Raw genomic sequence first — 20,997 nt, 5'->3', positions numbered from 1 at the left:
ATGCAGATGGGTTTTGTGTCTGTCTTTTGAAACCTTGTCTTAAGTCTGTTTCTGTGTTTTCCCTCCATAACTAAGATTATTTCCTTCTTTCCTAAAGGTTGACTCCGAAGATAGGTTTTCCTTGGAGTGAGATAAGAAATATATCATTTAATGACAAAAAGTTTGTGATAAAGCCTATTGACAAAAAGGCCCCTGTAAGTAAATGCGCTTGAGGTATAATCAGCACATCTGTTGTTGTTTTCCTCCTGTTTCTTAGATCTCCAAATAATGTCTTTTGTGACTTACAAAATTTATTTTGCTGTATTCATGATTTGTTTTTTCTATTATTGTTTGGCTTATTTATGGTGCCTATGTCGTTCTTTTTTAGTTATGTTGAAATTAATTCTAGGTTGTTACCTTTTATTTCCTTCTGAATTAGAGTTTGTAATCACAATGTAATGCGTTAGAATGGTAAATACTCAAAGTTATTGTGGGCTAGTAGAATAATGATAAGAAGTTATAAGAAAGACAAAATGAATCTAGATAGCGGACATTTAAATCTTTGGAGGCAGCAGAATAGAAGAAAAAGAACTCAAGAAAAATCACAAAATATAAAAGACCTGCAAATAGAAGTAGAACAAAAACAAAGAAAGCAAAGATAGTACCACCATTAACAGGTCTTTTGGGTCCAATTCCAAAACATCTGGAACACCCTTGAACCCAATCAGCATTGACAGAATCACCATCAGTTATGCAAAGGGCAATACTGGAACAGTTAATATTAAACAACAATATCTGCCTAAACAACATCTGACTTCGCTTGTTCCACACCCACAAGGGATGTGAAATCACAGCTTTTCCATTATGGCCCATATGTTGTGAAATAGCCTTCCAACATAGTGTTTTACAAATCTTGGCAAATTTCAGGAAGGCCTTGAAGACAAGACTCTTGCATAGAATGCTTAAAAACTTTGTTTTAATGAATGTTTGTGTTCTGTACGAGCCATTTGCATACTTGTAAATACCGCGCCCTGATTGGTCAGATCGCACGGCAACCTGATTGGCCGAGCAAACCGCACTGATTGGCCCGCCGTGAATCCCCGCGATTGGTGGAAACTAATCGCGGGAAATTCAAAGCAGTGCCATTGGCCACGGCAGCCGCGGCCAGGGAAATATAAGCCGCCGCCGATCTTCCTAAGCCCGAGCCAATCTCGGGACCTAATAAAGAGCTGAAACTGGTCACTGGCTCCCGAGTCTCCTTTCCAACGACGGATTTAACAGTTTGGCTTTCCCCCCCGCTTTAATTTTTATTTGTATATGTTGATTTTATAAGGCATTCTTGTAAATCAAAGCTTATCGGTTGAGGCCTCAAATATTAATACTAATATTAAGTATGCTAACCTCAGGCCATAATAAACATATGATTGATTTAGGCCAAGTATATGAATTAGCTCAGTCAATCAATATAGTATTGGGAGTATAAAAGTAACTTTGAAATATATATGAAACATCTGGTGCTCTTGGGCAGCTTTCCTAATCTGATTGCCTCAAAATGTGATTGACGTCAACTCTAATAATTACTACTGTAGTTCAGATGTTTTAATTATTTGCATGTGTATAATTAAAATTATGGTATATGCTGGTTTTAATTTGGTTTTCTGCCTAAAAAGAGCAAGAAATAACATACTTGTATATCAGCAGCTTGCTGCTGATTTGTGGAAATCAACATTTGTGGAAAAAGTTCTGGGTGTCTGATGATGGTCAAACAGTTGTGTATGGGTGTGTGGGTGCATGGAATTTGTGGTTTCCTTGCCTTTCTTAACTAAAAGTCCCAACTATCTTATTTTTATCATAATTTTTCTTTTGTAACATTTTTTCTAAAATGCAATTAACTAGACCCCCAATTAATGATTTAAAATTTAACTACAAAATAGATCACTTCATATCTTATTCTCAATAATAAACTTTTTCTTTGCTGCAGCTTATTGTCTAAAAGTTTTCTTCTTGTTCATTTATAATTTTTTAAATGTAAGTTGAATTTTCTCCACCAATTTGTTACATAATCATTCCAATTCTTGAAACACTTTTCACTTATAATCTATAAAATTGATGTAAATGTATTTGTGTCTCTGAATAATAGCATGCTAATTCTAGATCACTGATATGTTCTAGAACATCTTTAACTTGTCCTGTTAGTAATTAGTGAAAGACTGATGCTGAAATCTGATTTAAGCTAAAACTATTTTTATTAATAAATAGTTATGTTTCTCAAAATGTGATCATTTTGATAACTTAAATATTTTTCATTAGGATTTTGTGTTTTATGCACCCCGTCTGAGAATTAATAAGCGGATATTGGCACTATGCATGGGAAATCATGAATTATACATGCGGAGGAGAAAACCAGATACAATTGAAGTGCAACAAATGAAGGCCCAAGCAAGAGAAGAAAAACACCAAAAACAGTTGGAGAGGTAGGATATTTGCGATTAATCATGGAGGTTGAGATTCTGGTAGCAAATTAGTTTGAAAATTAATTTCATGTCCTATCTTCAGAATAATTCCTTGAAGAAAAGTATGACCACATGGGGAGACAGAATTATTTGAAAACAATGGTAAACAGAGCTTATTAATGTAGTGTCTTAGATCTCTTAAGCATAGTTTGTACCATTTTAAGCAATGTTATCAGACTGGGTACAGTGCTGAGTGATTCTTGGACCTCCAGGCAGCAGTGTTTACAGTGCTACAGTTTGCACTGTTAATGGCTCTAAAAATATGGTTCTCCAGTATTATGGCCCAATTCCAAGAAAGTATAGTGAGAACAGTTTGCTTATTTTAATTAGACTCTACTGGAAGCCTGATACTTTTGGGAAAAACAAAGTGCTTGTACTGACCTGTTTACTATATGTTCTCTTAGGTAACATCAGATTGTTATGTACTAGGTAGGCTAAATCTTAATATATATTGATCTGATATTAAGGGGATTTCCAGTAAGTGTCACTTTTATATTAGCCTTTGCTACTACCATAAATTGTCAGATTGAACAATTACAATGAAAAACGTCTGTTTTCCCATGGGAGATCAGTTTTTGTTTTATTACACAGTAACAGGACTATACAGTACAGTGATATTCTAGTCCGTGTCCAAAATTTGAAGTTTCTTGTGCAACATGCTAGAGTAATGTATTAATTGCATAGTACATTCTTATTCACTGGAATGAAATAAAACATTATCTACTCACTGTATTATGGTGATTGTCAGCTAAATGTTTTGCTGCATTTAGTAGCTGGCTGAAATGTTTGGGAGCTGAACCTTATTTTTTTTTTGAAAACAGCATAGGCCTGCTTGGTGTCATCCAGTATTATGGGACCACAAGTCTGTGAATTCCTAGCCAGTATAGTTGAAGGCCATCGTTACTCACTATTAATATTAGCCAAATATTATACATTTTAAATGCAACAATATGAGCATCGTAAAACCTGTTTTTTTTCCACAGTAGGATTTTTTTAAATCAGTAGGTCACTTAGCTTATGTTAGAATAAATTTTGTGTGTTTGAGTAAATAAATTTATTTGGGGGGGAGGGGAGATGAATACTGTTTGTTCACATGCTTTATTTTTACCTATTCATTTTCTTTAGGGCCCAACTAGAGAATGAAAAAAAGAAAAGGGAAATAGCTGAAAAAGAAAAGGAAAGAATAGAGCGTGAAAAAGAAGAATTGATAGAGCGACTAAGACAGATCGAAGAACAGACAATGAAGGCCCAAAAAGGTGAAGACCTTTTAAGTATTAATGACAGGACATTATGTTATGATTTGAAAAGCTGTTATATGTCTTCTAAAAACATTTATTATTCAAGTGAAGAAAATGTTAGCCAATATTATAAAAACATTTATTCTGCTTTCTTACAATTTTTACCTGTTTTAATGACTTGCCCTAAGACACTAGAAAGCAACAATTGCACTGCTGCATGAGAACAGACAGTGTGCTGCGAGAAATAAACAGCATAATTAGTGGTGCTTGGCAACTTAGTGCACCCACCCACAGAAGACAAATCAAACCATGCTTTGTAACTTATTGGCAAATCCTGGGTTTGTTCCAACCAGTTGGGGAATCAGTCTAAAGTACATATTTTGCATACATCAAACTGGAATGCTTAGAATAACCATTAAGAGCTAAATATCTAATAATGTATAGGTGGGGAAAATTCCCCATTCTTAAAATCTTGCCAAGGAATTTTGAAATATTTTTTTTTATTTGCAAGTATGACCTGGGGACTTTAGAATTATCAGTAGATGAAGTATTTAAAATACCTTTGCAATTCATTGAAGACATATCAAATTAGATAGTTTGTCCATTTAGGCCAGGATTCTCCACTTTTGCTTGGTGTTCCAGGATCTTGGGCAAATGAGTTTCTCATTACTTAATACAGTATATATTGTTGTTAATTGAAAGTGCAGGATGTTGTGCCTGAATTCTGCCTGTATGCACAGCATAAGCATTACAATACATCAGTGGTTTTCAACCTGTGGTCCACGGACACCTGGGGGGACTGTGACATCAGGAGGTCCACAAAGGCTTGAAGAAATGTTACTATTTAAATCTTGAGTTAAGTCCTGACGATCCATGGCCCTAGTCCCTGGTCACAAAAGTTATTTAAAGTGGGTCCGTGGTGAAGAAAAGATTGGCAAAGTTTTTTCACTTTCTGTAATACTGGGGGTGTTTGCCTTTCCAATAGAATATTCAGATACTTAGTTCCCTTGGGTGCAAATTGTTTGCAATCTAGCCTTTATTTTCTAGTTCTGAAATTCTAATTACACACATGCCTATTCATTTCAGAAAAAGCAAGTTCATTGGGTAAAGTTGACAAAGCATTGGAATTGGTTCTTTGAATGTAAAACTGTCTGGACTTCTAGTGGAAACAAATTCTACTTGATGAGTTTATGTCATCTTTGACAACTTTATTTTCTTGATTAAAACTAGAAGCAAGGCCAGCAGTAGTTTTTGTAGGCATTATTTATTTTTGTATTTCTAATCCGGATTGCTAAAACTTGATTTTTATTTCTTTGATATAATGAATATTTATACAGAACTGGAAGAGCAAACAAGAAGAGCTCTAGAACTAGATCAGGAACGAAAAAAAGCAAAAGAGGAAGCAGAGCGCTTGGAAAAAGAACGAAGAGCTGCGGAAGACGCAAAAGCTGCTCTGGCAAAACAGGCAGCAGATCAGATGAAGAATCAGGAACAACTAGTAAGATTTCAAATATAAAGCTGTGTTAGATTGGGTTAGAATGCGTTGTTGTCATAGTGGCACAATGGTTAGAATGCAGCATTGCAGGCTGATTCTGCCTACTGCCAGGAGTTCAATCCTGACCAGCTCAAGGCTGACTCAGCCTTCCACCCTTCTGAGGTCGGTAAAAACCCAGATTGTTGGGGGCAATATGTTGACTCTGAAAAACCACTCAGAGTGGGCTGCAAAGCACTATGAAGCTGCATATGAGTCTAAGTGCTATTGCTATTGTCATAGGAATGTTAAAATAGGAGAGGGAAGATCACCTTGGGTGGACAATGCATTGAAGTGGTGACAGGCAATGGGTGCCACAGGAGTCAAAAAGTAGGCTGTTACATGGAAAGACGCTCCAATGTGCAGCACTATTGTGTTCCAGCCCCTTGAGCTCACTCTCAGCCCCTGACAACATGGCCCCAGAGGCCCTGGGGTTGGCTGCTGCTGGTGAATGCCAAGCTGGTCAATAATAAGGCTCTCTTTATTCAAGACCTCATTGAGGAGGAGAAATAAATTCCATAATTTAACTAATTAATTGATCAACTAATTGTACGAGGAGAATAAATTGCTATTTTACGTTATACTAGTATATTAGTGGGATGTTTTTTCCAACACAGCTTTCTGCCTCCTCTTTTTTTAAAAGTCAAACATTCTAACAGCCTTGCTCTTTAATGTTTTTATTTTTATGATACCTCTATTTGAAACATTTATATATGGGTTCCCATTTAAATTGATTAATTTTAATAAAAAATTAGATTTTTATATTGGGATCGTTTTGCTTTGTTTGAAGCATAATTTGGATTATGTCTGCAATGAGAAAACATCTCATTCTTTCTAGAAAATGTATATAAGGACTGCATGGCAAATATTTTGTGAGTCAGTGCAAGGCAAATTCCTTTTTAATTATCTTGGGCCTTTACTTCACTATTTACGACTATATGCATTTGTGTCTTAGAAAATACAATTATTGGAATTATTTCTTTTAGTTTCTGGTATGTGTTCACACAGTGGCCCTCAGTATTTTAAACTATTTTTAAACATGTTCTTAGTTGTTGCTGGATTTTTGCTGGATTTTATTGTATTACTTTGAATATAGTTTTGTCACTTAGAATAAATTTGAATAAATAAGTTGAAGTTCACAAGTTAAATAAAATGATAATACCAAAATTATGAATGTTTTTTTAATTGTAGATGATTTTATGAAGTTGTTCAGAAAATAAAAACCTCTTCTTCCTTCATAGGCATCAGAACTTGCTGAATTTACTGCAAAGATTGCGCTTTTGGAGGAAGCCAAGAAAAAGAAAGAAGAAGAAGCTTCAGAATGGCAACATAAAGTAATTCTTTTATAAACGATTGCTAGATTTTTTTGATAATAAAAGGTTATAAACTCTATGTTGAAGTCCCCAAATTTTTAACACTGTTTGTCAAATTTGGTCTGCTGAAAAATGTGTTTTTAAATCTCCTGGAGCCTTATTTTGTATTAATACTATTCCATCCTCATTAGAAAAACAACAGCTACATTTACATTTGCCCATTTTCTTTTTATCAGATATAACAAGTCTGATTTGATACAGTATGTAAATCTGTCTATCTATCAACTCATAAAATATTTCTCTGGTCTTTTAGAGTTGCCAACAGAAAGGCAGGGGGGAGTAGTGTAGCAGCTTGCAAAACTGATACTGCATTCCATGGATGTTTTCATACATAGTTTCCAGGCGATCGAAGTTTCTGCCGCGCAAAATTCTAACTGGAGAGTATGATTGATGACTCTTGGCTATGGATGTGTCCTATTGGAGAATATGAATTATAATACACCCAGGGGGTGGGGGAAAACCAGGGTCAAGGGTGATGATGAATGATGTGTCTCAGAGTTGGCTACACCCAGGCAGCACCGTCATGTCTTCTTCTAATAAATCTTCTTTAAGCTTTGAAAATCTGGCTAGAGACTCATGATTTAAATGGGGGTAACTACTGGAGCCCTGACACTATCATTTATTCCCACTTTATAGGCTTTTTCAGCTCAAGAAGATCTGGAAAAGACCAAAGAAGAACTGAAAACTGTAATGTCAGCTCCGCCCCCACCTCCCCCCCCACCAGTAATTCCTCCCACAGATAATGAACATGATGAACAAGATGAGAATAATGCTGAAGCTAGTGCTGAACTGGCTTCTGAAGGTATTATGAATCACAGAAGTGAGGAAGAACGTATTACAGAAACACAGAAGAATGAGCGAGTAAAGAAACAACTTCAGGTAAACAAGGCTGATAGAAACCTGTCATATAAGTTGAAAACCAAGGACTTTTGAAGGATTGAATTTAACCTACTATTAGGAGCCTTTTCTTTACATTGTTACCTTCTGGATATGTACCCCTTATATAAAACCTAACAGGGCATGAGAAGTTCTTGGTCAACATGAGACACATAGATGTGTAGATTTCAGCTCCTATACTCAGCAGTCAAGCAGAAACATCTAGAATGACACAAGGCTATTGAGGTCTCTTGATTCTTCTACTCCCACAAACTGAAAATTAGATTATAGTTTTATTAATGAAATAGGCTGTTGTGCTAAGCTTCCTTTCAATAATAGATGTAATAGAGATAAAGGAAGTGTTTGCTTTTTTAAAACATTGAAACCGGTAAAGTGGGATTCCTGACAATATTGTGCTAGGAATAACCATTCTGAACTACAAAAATTTACATGATATACTGAGAAATGGATCGTTGAAATGAGCAAATAAATTATTTTAATGCAGTTCAATAGGTAAAGTAAGAACAAATAAAATGCCTCTGGTTTCCAGCATGTATTTAATGGCTTAAAACAATGGATTTGGCAAGTTCCTGGAGTGTAAATAACTAATCTCATTTATATCCCTCTTTTTAACACATCATTTCTCCCTCTCGCAACTAAACGAAGTAATTGTATATATAAATTTTGGGCAATTATTTGAAAATAGTAACAAATAAGGATATTATTAAAGCAAACATTGGAGTACAGTGCCAATTATTTTCAAACAGTTTATTAGATTAAATGTATAAATAAGACATACTGTATTTTTTAAAATACTGGTAACAAAATATGTTGTCATTTGTCTCTAAGGCTACATATCTACTTTTAGCTTTCCCTATGAGGATACTCCCTTTCTTTTTCTATAAACTTTGTTTAATTAGAAGACTAAAATAAGTTACTCCTGTATAATAGATTTTGAATTTGATGGGTAGAAATGTTATGGCAATATCTAACCCCTTAATACTTGTATTGAATAGGCTCTCAGTTCTGAATTGGCCCAAGCCAGAGATGAAACTAAGAAAACACAGAATGATGTACTTCATGCAGAAAATGTTAAAGCAGGCCGTGATAAATACAAGACTCTTCGACAGATACGCCAAGGCAATACAAAGCAGCGGATTGATGAGTTTGAAGCAATGTGAGAGCCATTTCTTTGCATGTATGTTCTCCATTAAAGTTGAACCACCAGCAGAGAAATACAGGCCTTTCCACAGATGAAAGGATCACACCTCACCTTGCCAAAGCACTTATACCAGTTTGTGGTTAAAACATATTTCCAAAAAAAAAGTTCAACAATAAGGCAGTCGATCAGCTGTGGTTGTCTGGAAGTGATTGAGAAGATTTCCATGATTTTACATTTTCTTGCTTTCTTCTTCAAAGGAACAGCAATCTCATGGTAGCAAAGCTGTTATTTCAAATATTGATAATTTACCTTACAACTGACTTCAGTTTTGGCATTTGTGCACTTTGGCTTGTTTGTTTTCATTTAGCAATTGGTGAGGATTTTGATATTGCTAATTTTTAAGGGCTTCCCTTTGTAGGTTAGAATTCTTTGGTGTTTCATGTCCTGTCATCATTGATGATTTTCTTTGCCTGGCTGTTCACAAAGGTCTATATGGTAGGTGGCTGTTCCAGCACTTTTTTCATTCATATATATGTTCCATATGTATATATGAACATTACCTGTAGTTTTTTGCTTATTAAGTCTGTTATACCAAAGTTTTTAGTTCTTCAAATAAAAGCAGGGAACATTCTTTAGTTTGTCCTTCCCTTGCATTCATTGGATGTTATTACAAATTGTAGTGTGGGAAACCTGGATCTTTCTGATAAGAGAGCATATGAAAACATCAGTCCCAAGAAGGGGACAGAAGCCTACCTCACTGTGATAAACATGATGACTTGCCCTTGAAACACCACATTGAAATGCTAACAGTGTGAATCTATGTCCTGCATAGCTAAACACTACAAGAATCTAGGAGCCTTTATTCTTTAATATTTTGTTATATTACAGGTAGATTTATAGTATTCAAGAAGCGTTCAGCTGCCTTTTTGACAAGTTAAATTTTGAATCATGTATTTTTAATTTTAACCTGTCACTGGTATGTTATCCAATAAGAGGTGTGAAAGGTTTGGTTATGTTTTCTGAGTACCTTTGTACTAAACTAACATTGTTCCAAAAACATTTAATGAACTCAGTGCATAAAACAATGTTCTCTTGTGCTCAGTTGTAGGGCCCACTTGCACATTCTTCCCGTAATTTCCATGTTAATTCTGAGAATATCTGTGCTTTGTGTTTTCAGAGAGTGTAGTCACAGGAATTGTGGCAGAATTGTGACAGAATGGGGTATGAGTAGATCCTTAGGCTGAAGTTCAACATGCACTCAAAGAATATTGAATCTCTGTGTTGGAATCAATATGAATCACTCTTACCTATGGAATAGCTAGTTAAAATTGGCACTTTGGATTTGAATATCATATTTGTGGAAGTGACACTGAAATTATTTACCATATTTAGTGAACTTTAAGAGTTGGGAGAAAGAAGTCCTGGTTTCTCTGAGGATGGTTCAGCTCTGTTATGTTTGGTATTATACACTCAACTTTATACTTATCTATGAAAATTGCCATTTTATTAATCATTCATGCACAAGTTCCTTAGAAACCTCACTGAAAGTTAGGGGTTTTCCCCCTGAATCAAAAGGAAGATACTGTGAAAGTTACACCCCCCCCCCACAATTATTTTATGGAAGAATGATAGCTGAGCAATTTTGCATAGACTGGTGTGCAAATATTGTGCATGTGCTCAAACGTTGGTTGCCCTGGATACTTCTGCTTCCATCTGCAGGATTGGGCAAATGCCTTGCATCTTTTCATGCAGTGAATTCTGAGATATGGATTTCTAAAGTGTTCAATACTTTTGCCATAACAGGTGGAATGTTGTGTATGGTTCTTCCCTGAAATAGGTACACATGCATTGCCATGTTAATCTATTACTATGGAAGAAGGGGAAAGAGAAGTACCAGTGAAATTTGCTGTTCATAATCTACAGTGTATAGCTTAGTATTTAAATGGATCTAATCCATTTATAAAACTGTGAATATTTTTCTAGGAATTGACGTCTGTAATAAGGCTTTTCACCATGTCTAATTTGGTGGTAAAGGGTTGTCACCTGCTGTTGGAGAAGCACATTAATTCATGTCGGGGCATTCAGGAAATACTTGATGAAGATATTTTCGTATGCTTCCCCTCCTCCTCTCTTTAGCATCATGTTTTGTGTTATAAAATTAAGCTATAGTTATTACTATCTATTATTTTGAATAACATTCATTGGCTAACAATAAAGAGAATACAGCTAATTTTTGTGAGGTTCATTGTGGTTATTTAATTTATCATTCCTGACAAAATTGCAATGTTCTTAGGTCTAAGAAAAAAATGCAAGAAAACGTGATCAATTCACTTTGATACTACAATAAAATATGACATTAAGGAGGGAGAGGGACATTGCATTGGATTGCAAAGAAAAGTAATCATTTTGGAATGGACAAAAGGCTATTATAAATGTTTTAAAATTGTTTTCTTTCTGAGTTTCATAATCTAAGATGGTGTATGTAGATAAGTTTGAATTTGGGGCATATTGGTATCTGATCCAGATTTGCCATATGGGGTTGCATAAATAGGGTAAAATATCGATGTCTGAGCCAATTTAAAAGGAAATTCACTTCAATCTCAGTATTTATACGTAAAAAGTAATTTCATTTTAAATTTCAAAGCTTCCTAGTTTTGTAAAACTCACAATATCATGTTTTTTTTTTCATGGAAACTGATTTGTGCTTAGCAGTGTAACCTGCTTAAAATAATTTATTACAAATTTTCTGCAATAAAATTTTTAGCCATTCCATACAGATGAATTTACCTACATTCCAATTTTATAAGTTGGCAGATAGGGCAAATCACACTATGAAGATTTTGGATGATCTTAAGCAGACAGGCTGAAATTAAGTTAGGATGACTATGAGGCTAAAATAATTTATGAGCTTTTCAAAGGAATTTGACATTTTTGTTAGGATTTCACACACAGATAGGTTGTGCCTATATAGTAAACTTATTTTGGGTAGGCAAAGTCATAATATACTTATTGGATTTAAAGCTGCTTCCAAAGATTCTTGGCAATTCACAACCATAAAAAAGATCAGTATCATAATGTCCATGGTATGATTTAAATCATTAAACTAAATTTATCTGTCTACTAAAATTGATGGAATCAGGCAAATTCCAAAATGATGGTCATTATATTTCTCAGAGGTACTGCTACAGACAACATCAGAGCTTCTCAATGAACAAAGAGTAGCTGTATTGCTTGAGTTCAGGCTCAGCTTGTTTCATTCTAGATCCTGACAGCTGCCAAAGTCTGGATCCCGTTACTCCATATCCACAGCTGTGAGTATTAGATTTGGCAGTGGGGGAGGGGGTGGCTTTGCACATTGTGTAAACCTAGCCTATTTTGCACTGGATACGGTTCAAAGTTAATATTGCTTAATATCAGTTGGTCACAGAATCAATATGCAATTGTGGGATGTTGTTTTTAATTTATTTGTTTGTCAAACATATATAGAAAACAAGTATGAACACAACATATAAACATATAAGTATAAACAGGTATAAGTATATATATAATAAATGAGTGGATAAATGGGAACAGTAGGACAGGGATGGTAGGCACGCTGGTACACTTATGCACGCCCCCTTACAGACCTCTTAGGAATGGAGTGAGGTCCATGGTAGACAGTTTGAGGTTAAAATTTTGGGGGTTTGAGGATGTAACATCAGTCAGATAGTGATTTCCAGACATTGACCACTATAAATGTGATTTACATAAAAAAGATCTTAAGCATACTTTGTAAACATAATCAACAGAACTTATCAAAGCAGATTCTAGACTGCTCTCAATAATCCTTTAGGATTTGATCTGTTGACCATGCTGTTTAACATATATGTGACACTGTTAGAAGAAATTGTATGGAGTTCAACGGTACCAGTTTGCTGATGGCATCAAACTCCAACAAAATCTACAGAAGCCATTTCAAAGCAGTGCCTTGTGAGAGCAGAAAACTGGATTAAGATGAAACAGCTTTAGAGCTCTTCAACCTGTTGAAAGGCAGATCAGGAAAAAAAAGGGATTACACTTCTCCTGAAGATTCCCAACTTGTAACTTGATTATGTTCTTGTATTCAATCCAATTCTAGATATAGCCAGGCTGCATCAGTACCAGTAAAACTAGTGTCTCTCCCCATCCCCCCACACATATACACACACTTTAGAGACCGTCCATCTCATTCATACAGTGACTATTCCTGGAATTATCAGACAAGTCAGTTATATACAGGGGTGGGATCCGAACTACCGGTTCGGTGATTTACGTTTTGCGCACACGTGTGTGGAATGTCCTCAGCTTGCGGGTGCGCAGCATTTGAAAAAGCACTTTTTTCCTGCTTTTTCAACCGCAGCTGTACTGCGCAAAGCAGCTGAGGTTGAAAAACCAGGAAATAAAGGTCAGGTAAGAGCACGGGCGGAGGGTGGGCCAAAACAGCAGCAGACGTAGAACTGGTTCTATGTCTGCTGCTCTTCAGAGCTACCGGTTCTACAGAGCCAGACAGAACCGATAGAATCCCACCCCTGGTTAAATATCTTACAAATGGTCCTAATTTAGGAAGGAATTACACCCATGTCTCCACTCATTATTATGATAAATTTATAGAGATACAATTTCAAAGGTCTGTGAAACATCTTTTCTAATTCTCTAACTACTACATTTGGGGAGGGGATCTATAATAATCTACAATTATTCCCTAACAATTACTCAAGGCTGTTGGGACTCTGAGTCCAACAACTTCTGTCTTTATTCTAAACTACAGAGCATGCAGATATGAGTTGTCTAAACTTTTGCTACTGGCCATGTTTGATGAGCCTCTAAAGTACCTACTCTAAAATATTGGAAGGGTGCAAATGACCATGCTTGTATGGGTAAGACTTTTTTAGTAGTTTATTAAATCTGCTTGGTTTCTTTTTCTGTGTCTTTATGCAGGTTACAAAAGTACGATCTCTTGCAGCCCTTAGGATAGAAACTTATTAAGAAGCAACAGAAGATTCTGAGTTCTGCCTCTGTGCTTCTGTTATTTGGAAGTTTGCAATTTTTTAAACAAAAGGTGGTGGGCTATTTTGCAACTTTATTGATAGGACATCCTCCACTCAGTTCTCCAAATGATTTTTTTCCAGCCATTTAGAGACATCATGTTTTATAAATCATTGGTGTGACATTTCCTCAAAAGAAAGGAAGCCAAAATGTTTGTTTTTCATTTCACATATGACGAAGATAGGTTCTGGAAAAAAATTGGACAGATCTGATACTCTGCATGAAGCTTGGCAAAAGTGAGCATATAAGATACAGAAATTTCAAGTATATACCTGTTCATTCTTAATTTTTAAATACTGTATAGTACATCATAAGAACAACTGATAATTTTTTGAGAAAAAATGTAAAACAAATTGTTTTAAATTGTAGATAGATATAAATCTCATCCTTCCTGACACTCATTCTCACTATTTACTGCATGTTCCTTGCAATCTTTCTCTCAAAATCGGATGCTTTGACAGGAAAAAAATAGATGGAACAGATTTATACCAATCTACAAACCCTTGTTTAAAGAATCAAAGATTTCTGAACAATCTTTCAATTATGCAGTGAGAAAGTAAAATACATACACACACACTCACACAGAACTACAAATAAATTATCAGCATACCTTGTTGAATGATGCAAACTATGTTACTCCAAGGACCTTATATTTTGAATAATGTTGAAAATATTACTGGAATTGGAATCAATGTTTTGTACCTAACCTAGACTTAGAGATAATCAGTGAGGTGCCTTATTTGCTAAGAATTCAGAATTAACTGAAAAAAATTAGAAACCTTCAAACAAAAATGAGAGCACTGACATGTAAGTGTTTGTGTGGAACTAACTACACCGATAATGGTGAAGTTTATGTTTAGGATATGGCAATGATAGAAAGCTCCCAAAAGTGATTATGTTCATTCATTATATTTATATTCTTGCATGACTTACTGAACAGCTATAATTAGCAAGCTGCACATAATAAGCCATAGTTTATAAATTGCTCTTTGGGTTCACTATTTATTCGATGTTTATATTGCTTGACTCCCAACAACTCTGGTCGATTCATAAAACAAGAGAATAGAATAATAAAGACATTTTAAAGTAAAATATGGCTCAGTACTATATGCAAACCAGGTCATAGTATTGTTGTGTATTGTGAAAATGGCAGTCATACTGGGGGGAGTTAGGAAAGAACTGAAAAAATTCCAGGAGCGGTATCAAAGTACTTTTGCAGATATTTGTGATGGAATTAACTGTAGAGTATGATATGCAAGTCTTTTACTTTCAAGTAAAGTAGTGTGTTACAGTCAACACTAATTGCTGAAGAACTGGAGATGCTGTTGTGCTTATAAAGGCATCTGGTTTCAATCATTAGGAACAATTCTAGAACAGATGTCCTTTGGCTTGATGCAACTCAGCTTCTCTAAGTTCTTACATTAAAGTATTAAAGAATATAAACATGATGATGACCTGGATTGTTAAAGTTCATCTTGCAAGTATAAACTTTGTGCCTGTTGTTTCATTTTTCTGCAAGGGACAGCAGCAGCTTCTAATGCCGAACTGTCAATATCAAGTGAAAGATATGTACTCCACTTCACAGTCTCATATTACAGGCATTCCCTCCATTAGAAATAGTAAACCTTAGTTGTTTTAATCAAGGGTCAGAAATCCAAATAAGCTGTAGACTGACAATGGAATAGAGATTTACATCTCATCATCATCTCTGAATAGTATGAATAGAGGTTTTGTTATTTGAATAAAAGCAAGTCAAATGTCATAAGTCGAAGAAAAAGTCAAAAGCAGAAACTTTTGTTATATTATTTCTCTTTATTGCACAAGGGTCGTATTATTTCTTCTGTACAAATTAGGAATTTGTGTAACTTCAGTCTTTTAGCTACCCATCTGGCTGAGTAGGCATATGCCAAGTTTCACCTAGAGTTTTCTTGTATTTAGGGGAAAAATATTGAACCATTTGTAGCAAATCATTTTGGTCCACCTAGCATGCTGCATTTTCTTTTGTAAATTTCTTTTAAATTACCACTTTACTATAATTTGGACAGCTCAGGAATGTATTCTATTCATCTTTGAGTGAATATATCTATCTATATAGATATTTTAATGTCTAAAATATAAAACCTATTATTAAATTTGTATTTTTTGCTCTTTAAAGGAAATTTGGTTTTATTTATTTGTGGTAAGATTGGTCTAAATCCAGAGGCCGGGGGTGGGGATGGAGTGGGGGGAAGAGTTGAATCATCAAATCATGTACCTCTGGACTCCATGGCCAGGAGCTTTATTACTGAAATTATTCTATTTATTTTTATCTTTTAATCAACAGAAAGACAGTTTCTGCTTTCAGATGGGTGTCTGCCAGGACTTATTGTTTAAATGGGGTTTTGTCTCTACCCCCTCAGTGTGACTATGGTGCTCCTTGACAAAATATCCATCACATTGTGTCCGAATGTCCGTCAAGAGCTTACACCGGCCCAATGTCTGATTTTTTTTCAACATAGACCACCCTGTCCTTGAATGGCTGGGTGGACTGGACATTAGCATTTGAACCACTATAAATCCATATATTTGGCATACGCTAAATAAATAAATAATGTGCTCTCACTCAGCATACAATAGAGAAATGGGGGGAATCCCTGGTTAAGAACCCCTGAAAGATAGGTGTGTGCAATGGGTACTACCAAGTCTTAACCCCAAGGTAAAAAATAAGCCAGGATACAAAGTCCATATGGATACAGCTGTTCACCTCAGTTGGTTTCAAGCCACAATCAGGTTAACAGTATACGGTTATATACTCTGCACCTCTATATTGAAAATATCATTAAAAATAAAACGTCTTAAGAAAAATTGTTCAATAAAACAAAGATTTCACATTCACATATTCTAAAATTCAGCCAGGCAAAGAAGTTATGCAGTGGACCACATCAGTTAAAGAAGTTTGAATGGTGGGGCCCAGGAAGAGCCATTTTCCCGCCCTTTGGAACATTCTCCCCTCAGTGGTGAAACCCAACTCTCTTGGCCTTTCAGGCATGTCTGGCAACTTGCTTTGGTTAGCCCCCTGAAGCCATCCTCTGCCTTTTAATTTTTATTATTGCTTTTTAATGTAATATTTATTTGCATACTGCCAAGAGTCACTCTATGAGGTAATGGGCAGAGTATGAATGTGATATATAAATAAATACATTGTTCTGAGTTGAACTTTTACTGATGCTTTCACTTATATTTATGAATTCAATAACACAGAGCCCCTCTGTGAGGGAGATGGGTGGTTAGAAAAATAGATATGAGAAAGAAATATGACTGAAATAGCCAGGAAATCTCACTTACGCCACCTGAAGTACACAGATAAACAAATGCATGTATTCCACTTGTGGCTAGTAAGCACATTAATGTGACCTCAAAAGTGTCTTGTCTGTGATGTACTTGTCACCCTGTTTCTACCTTTTCTTATGTCAGCATTTTTTACCTAATAACTTGACATGTTCCTTCCCTATTGTCATAATAAGGATCAACCATTTTTCCTCAGTGCTTTTCTTGTGAAAGAGGTGGTAATGGTTCTTCTAGGCCTTTAAATTTTTTATCTCAAAGCAGAATTCATGCATATCTTTCAAAAGGTCAAATACTAGATACTGGCTGTGGATTGTCCCATCACGGAAAAAGTATAATCAGTGAAAAGGTGAGCAATAATTTTTCCAGATTCGTTTGACCAGAGATTGTGGATGGCTCAACACTGGAGGCTTTTAAGAAGAGATTGGACAGTCATTTGTCTGAAACAGTATAATCTCTCCTGCTTGAGCAGGGGGTTGGACTAGAAGACCACCAAGGTCCCTTCTAACTCTGTTATTCTGTTATCTTTCCTACAAATAATTCTGAAAGTGGACATTGTATTTTAAAATAGTTTTAAAAAATTTCTCTTGCAGCTAGAAATGTATGGTGAACGCTGATGATCATTAAAAGGCTTTAATAGTCAATGATGCAAGTATATAGTTTTAGGTATACTATCAATATTATTGTGTGCACTTAGGCATTCTCTAAAACTATGCTATAGTCTCCACATATTGTCAACAAATATGCCAATACCTAGATGCACAGGATCCACAGTCTATATGAATCCCTGCTTGCATAGGATACTCCATTTATTTAATGAATGTCTGTGTGATGAAAAGGCAGTTATATGAATCTTTATTTTGTGTGTGAAACTCGCTCTCATTGAAATAGGTTGGTACATATGTACTGGCATCGTTGGATGTGTAGTTTTTTTACATGGACTGCTTGTTATTCCCCAACAATGGAAACACAAGAGCAGTAGCCATTACCTCCACTTGCCATAGTTTCTCTTTGGTTAGAGCATAAATTTTGCCAGAGTGAAATAGGACATGTTACTACTGGTATCAATGGCAAGCAAGTTTCCCAAAATGTAGCATTTGGCAATAAGGTAACATGTAGCAATGGGACGTCTAATGAAGACAATATCCTCAGCGGCAAAACTGAAGCTCACACACACAGAACAATGTCTATGGAGATTCTCAATCATCCAGGTCATGGTTGTCCCAAAGGTGCTTTTTCAAGAGGCAACAGGACTTGAAGATGCTTCTTGGGTCAGAAGTGAAACGTCTTCAGGAAAAACAAAGGAAATCCAATTGCCTCTTGAATAAACACCTTTGGGACACACAGAGAACAGATCTTAACTTTTTTAAAAAAGCAAGACCAAATTGATGTTTACTGCTATTTAGTATTAGCACCATTTAAGCATCTAAACTAGATAATTTCTGCACGTATAGAATTCATCAGTGTTAACTATGCTGAAATATATACTGAAATAAGATATAACCACAAGTTACAGAAATACCCACCATTTTATCATCAATTCTAAGCTTTAAAGAAAGGTTTGTCAAAGGTTAAATACAATACCACCTACAGCTTGATTGTATAATGCATATCAATCTGCCTTGAACTTGATCTTGAATGTATCAACCCTATTTTAAGTTTCCATTTACTAGTTTATGCTTTAAGAATTAAATTTCCCAGGCACAAATAACAAAACTATTTTTCTTTATTATTTTATCAAGACATGTCAACAGATATGAATTAACAGTATATTTAACATTTCAATATTAGGAAATATCCACAAATACTACTGAATATTTTAAAAAACTCCAGACTATATGTTCTCTGCTAAAACATGGTATTTGTATATAGGTGTTAACAAGCCATTTGGGTGTGTATCACAAGAAAGGGTAGGCACAGAATGAAAGTAAATAATTTTGAGTAACTCTTAGAGGAGGCAAATAGAAAGTGGATTTGTTGTGAGAAGTAAGTTAAACTGGAAAGAAGATAGGCAAGTGAGGGGATAATATTAAAGGTATAAAAGCTGAAAATACACATACACATAAGAGAAAGGAAGAAAAGGGCAGAGTGAGATTAGAATAAAAAGGCATAGATCACAATACTTAATATTGTTCCATTTTAATGTATACTTCACATATAATGGATACCACATCCAAAGCCAAGGAATATTTAAGTTTTATTGCTGATTTGCTGACAGTACCATGATGGACAGTATTCATGGATACTACAGAAACTATTAATATTTCAAAAAGCGGATACAGCAAAATCACGAGGACTTCAATCCCATAGATACTTCAGTCCCATAGATTTAAATGGCTCTATAATGACTATGCTCAAATTGAACAGTTTGGGGGGTGGGGGAAGAGCAGAGAATTTAATCTAGATAGCTTTAAAAAGATTATGAAATAAAGTTATGGGTTTGTCTACCCAAATCTTTGTAAACCTTATTAAGGATAGAAGCAACCATGATAAACATCTTGGTTTTGTTATTGCTGAGGTTTCAACCATTCTTTCAACTAAGAAAGTAGCTAAAGACTCTAGTGGGGAGTATTGGTGATGAATGGGCCATTTGGAAATTGCTGCTGTTGTAGTTTAGAAATGTAAAAGGAGAGAAACCCCCTGCATTGAACTGAAAAATTCCTGCAAGCAAGGCAGTAGAAATAATGTAAAGGAAAGCCTTCTCTATACCACAAAACATCAATATTGTGTTTTATTTTCCATAGAATTATCAGATTTAAAATGACATTCTAATGCACAGCAGCTGCAAAAAGAAGTGGCTGCAATTATGTTTTCTCATATAAAATAATTTTTGATATGCCTGGGAATTTAGGAATAAAAGGTTAGCTATGACAATACAATGATACTTTCCTAAAAATAATATTTGAGTCTCGTATATAAGAAAACATATTAATTTTAAAAAGATTAGAGGTTTCAAAAATGTTAATGTGACACACACAAAGCTACTGAAAACTTCAGTTTATCTTTAAAAAGTATTTGTACAAATGTAGGTATTTGCACAAAATATAATACTATGAACTCCTATGTATCCGTACATTACAAATACTGAAATGGTTTCAGTTATTGATATCCATCAGCTAACTGCCAAATAATAACATAGTTATATTTTCATTTTGTCTAGGACAACTTTTGTAATTGTGGAATAAAGTGTAACTGTGTGAACATTCAAAGCTAAAAATTTACCCAATAAAATTACATTTAAACTTTACAATCATAATTGCCTGGATCCAAAATTGATATGCATGAATGCACCAATCATGCATGCTTTTTTAATTTGCTCACTGAAAAGACTCTTTTTGAGATAATGTGAATACTCCTTGTGTTAGTGGAAGTGCATAGAGTTGGTGGGTGTGTTTCTGAATTTCATCAAGCATTTGGTATGAAATAGATCAGATTTACTGCAATTACTTTCTTTTTTTATTCCAGCACAACACAGCATTTCTGAAAACCTACTGAAATATACTCTAGAAGAACCAGTTTCAGGAGGTGAACAATAACGGCAGCCTCTGAATATCTGGTGCATCATGACAAAAAGAGTTGAACTAAAGGGATTAACAGTAGATCATTGGGTTGAATGTTATATATCCTGCCTTTCTTCCAGGAGTTCAGGGAGGTGAACAATTCATTTCTGCCTCCAATTTTTCCCCAGCAAGAGCAAGCCTGTTCAGCAGATTGGATTTAATAGTAAGCAACTGATCCTTGAGTTTCTTGGGCCTTACGAGGCCTCAGGTAGTTAACAGTGGATTTTCTGGGAGTGGAAGTCCACAAGTCGTAAAGTTGCCAAGTTTGGGGATCCCTGTTCTAAATGTTAGAACTTAAAAAGAATACTCTTTACTCAAATAGCTTATTAAAGACCTATGCAGCACAAAAAGGAACAAAAATAAACTTCATCAAATTC

At 35.2% G+C, this 20,997-nt stretch overlaps 1 protein-coding gene across 2 annotated transcripts in view; it reads left to right on the top strand.

The window, feature by feature from the left end:
* The window catches only part of RDX (radixin), a 34,531-nt gene extending 23,629 nt beyond the window's left edge, over nucleotides 1-10,902 (top strand). For both annotated transcript variants that reach the window (XM_026675101.2, XM_026675102.2), the window contains exons 8-14: nucleotides 98-194; nucleotides 2,290-2,453; nucleotides 3,618-3,748; nucleotides 5,068-5,228; nucleotides 6,503-6,595; nucleotides 7,271-7,513; nucleotides 8,527-10,902. In XM_026675101.2, coding sequence (XP_026530886.1) covers nucleotides 98-194; nucleotides 2,290-2,453; nucleotides 3,618-3,748; nucleotides 5,068-5,228; nucleotides 6,503-6,595; nucleotides 7,271-7,513; nucleotides 8,527-8,691 — 1,054 coding nt within the window. In that variant the 3' untranslated portion in view covers nucleotides 8,692-10,902. The remainder of the gene's footprint in view (nucleotides 1-97; nucleotides 195-2,289; nucleotides 2,454-3,617; nucleotides 3,749-5,067; nucleotides 5,229-6,502; nucleotides 6,596-7,270; nucleotides 7,514-8,526) is intronic.
* The last annotated feature ends 10,095 nt before the right edge of the window (nucleotides 10,903-20,997 follow it).

The sequence above is a fragment of the Notechis scutatus genome, chromosome 5 (assembly GCF_049901735.1).
Source record: "Notechis scutatus isolate UNSWTSFEM ecotype Mainland chromosome 5, rNotScu1.2, whole genome shotgun sequence".
Classification (NCBI taxonomy): Eukaryota; Metazoa; Chordata; class Lepidosauria; order Squamata; family Elapidae; genus Notechis; species Notechis scutatus.
The sequence above is the reverse complement of the archived record's forward strand: the minus strand, read 5'-3'. Positions and strand labels throughout refer to the sequence as shown.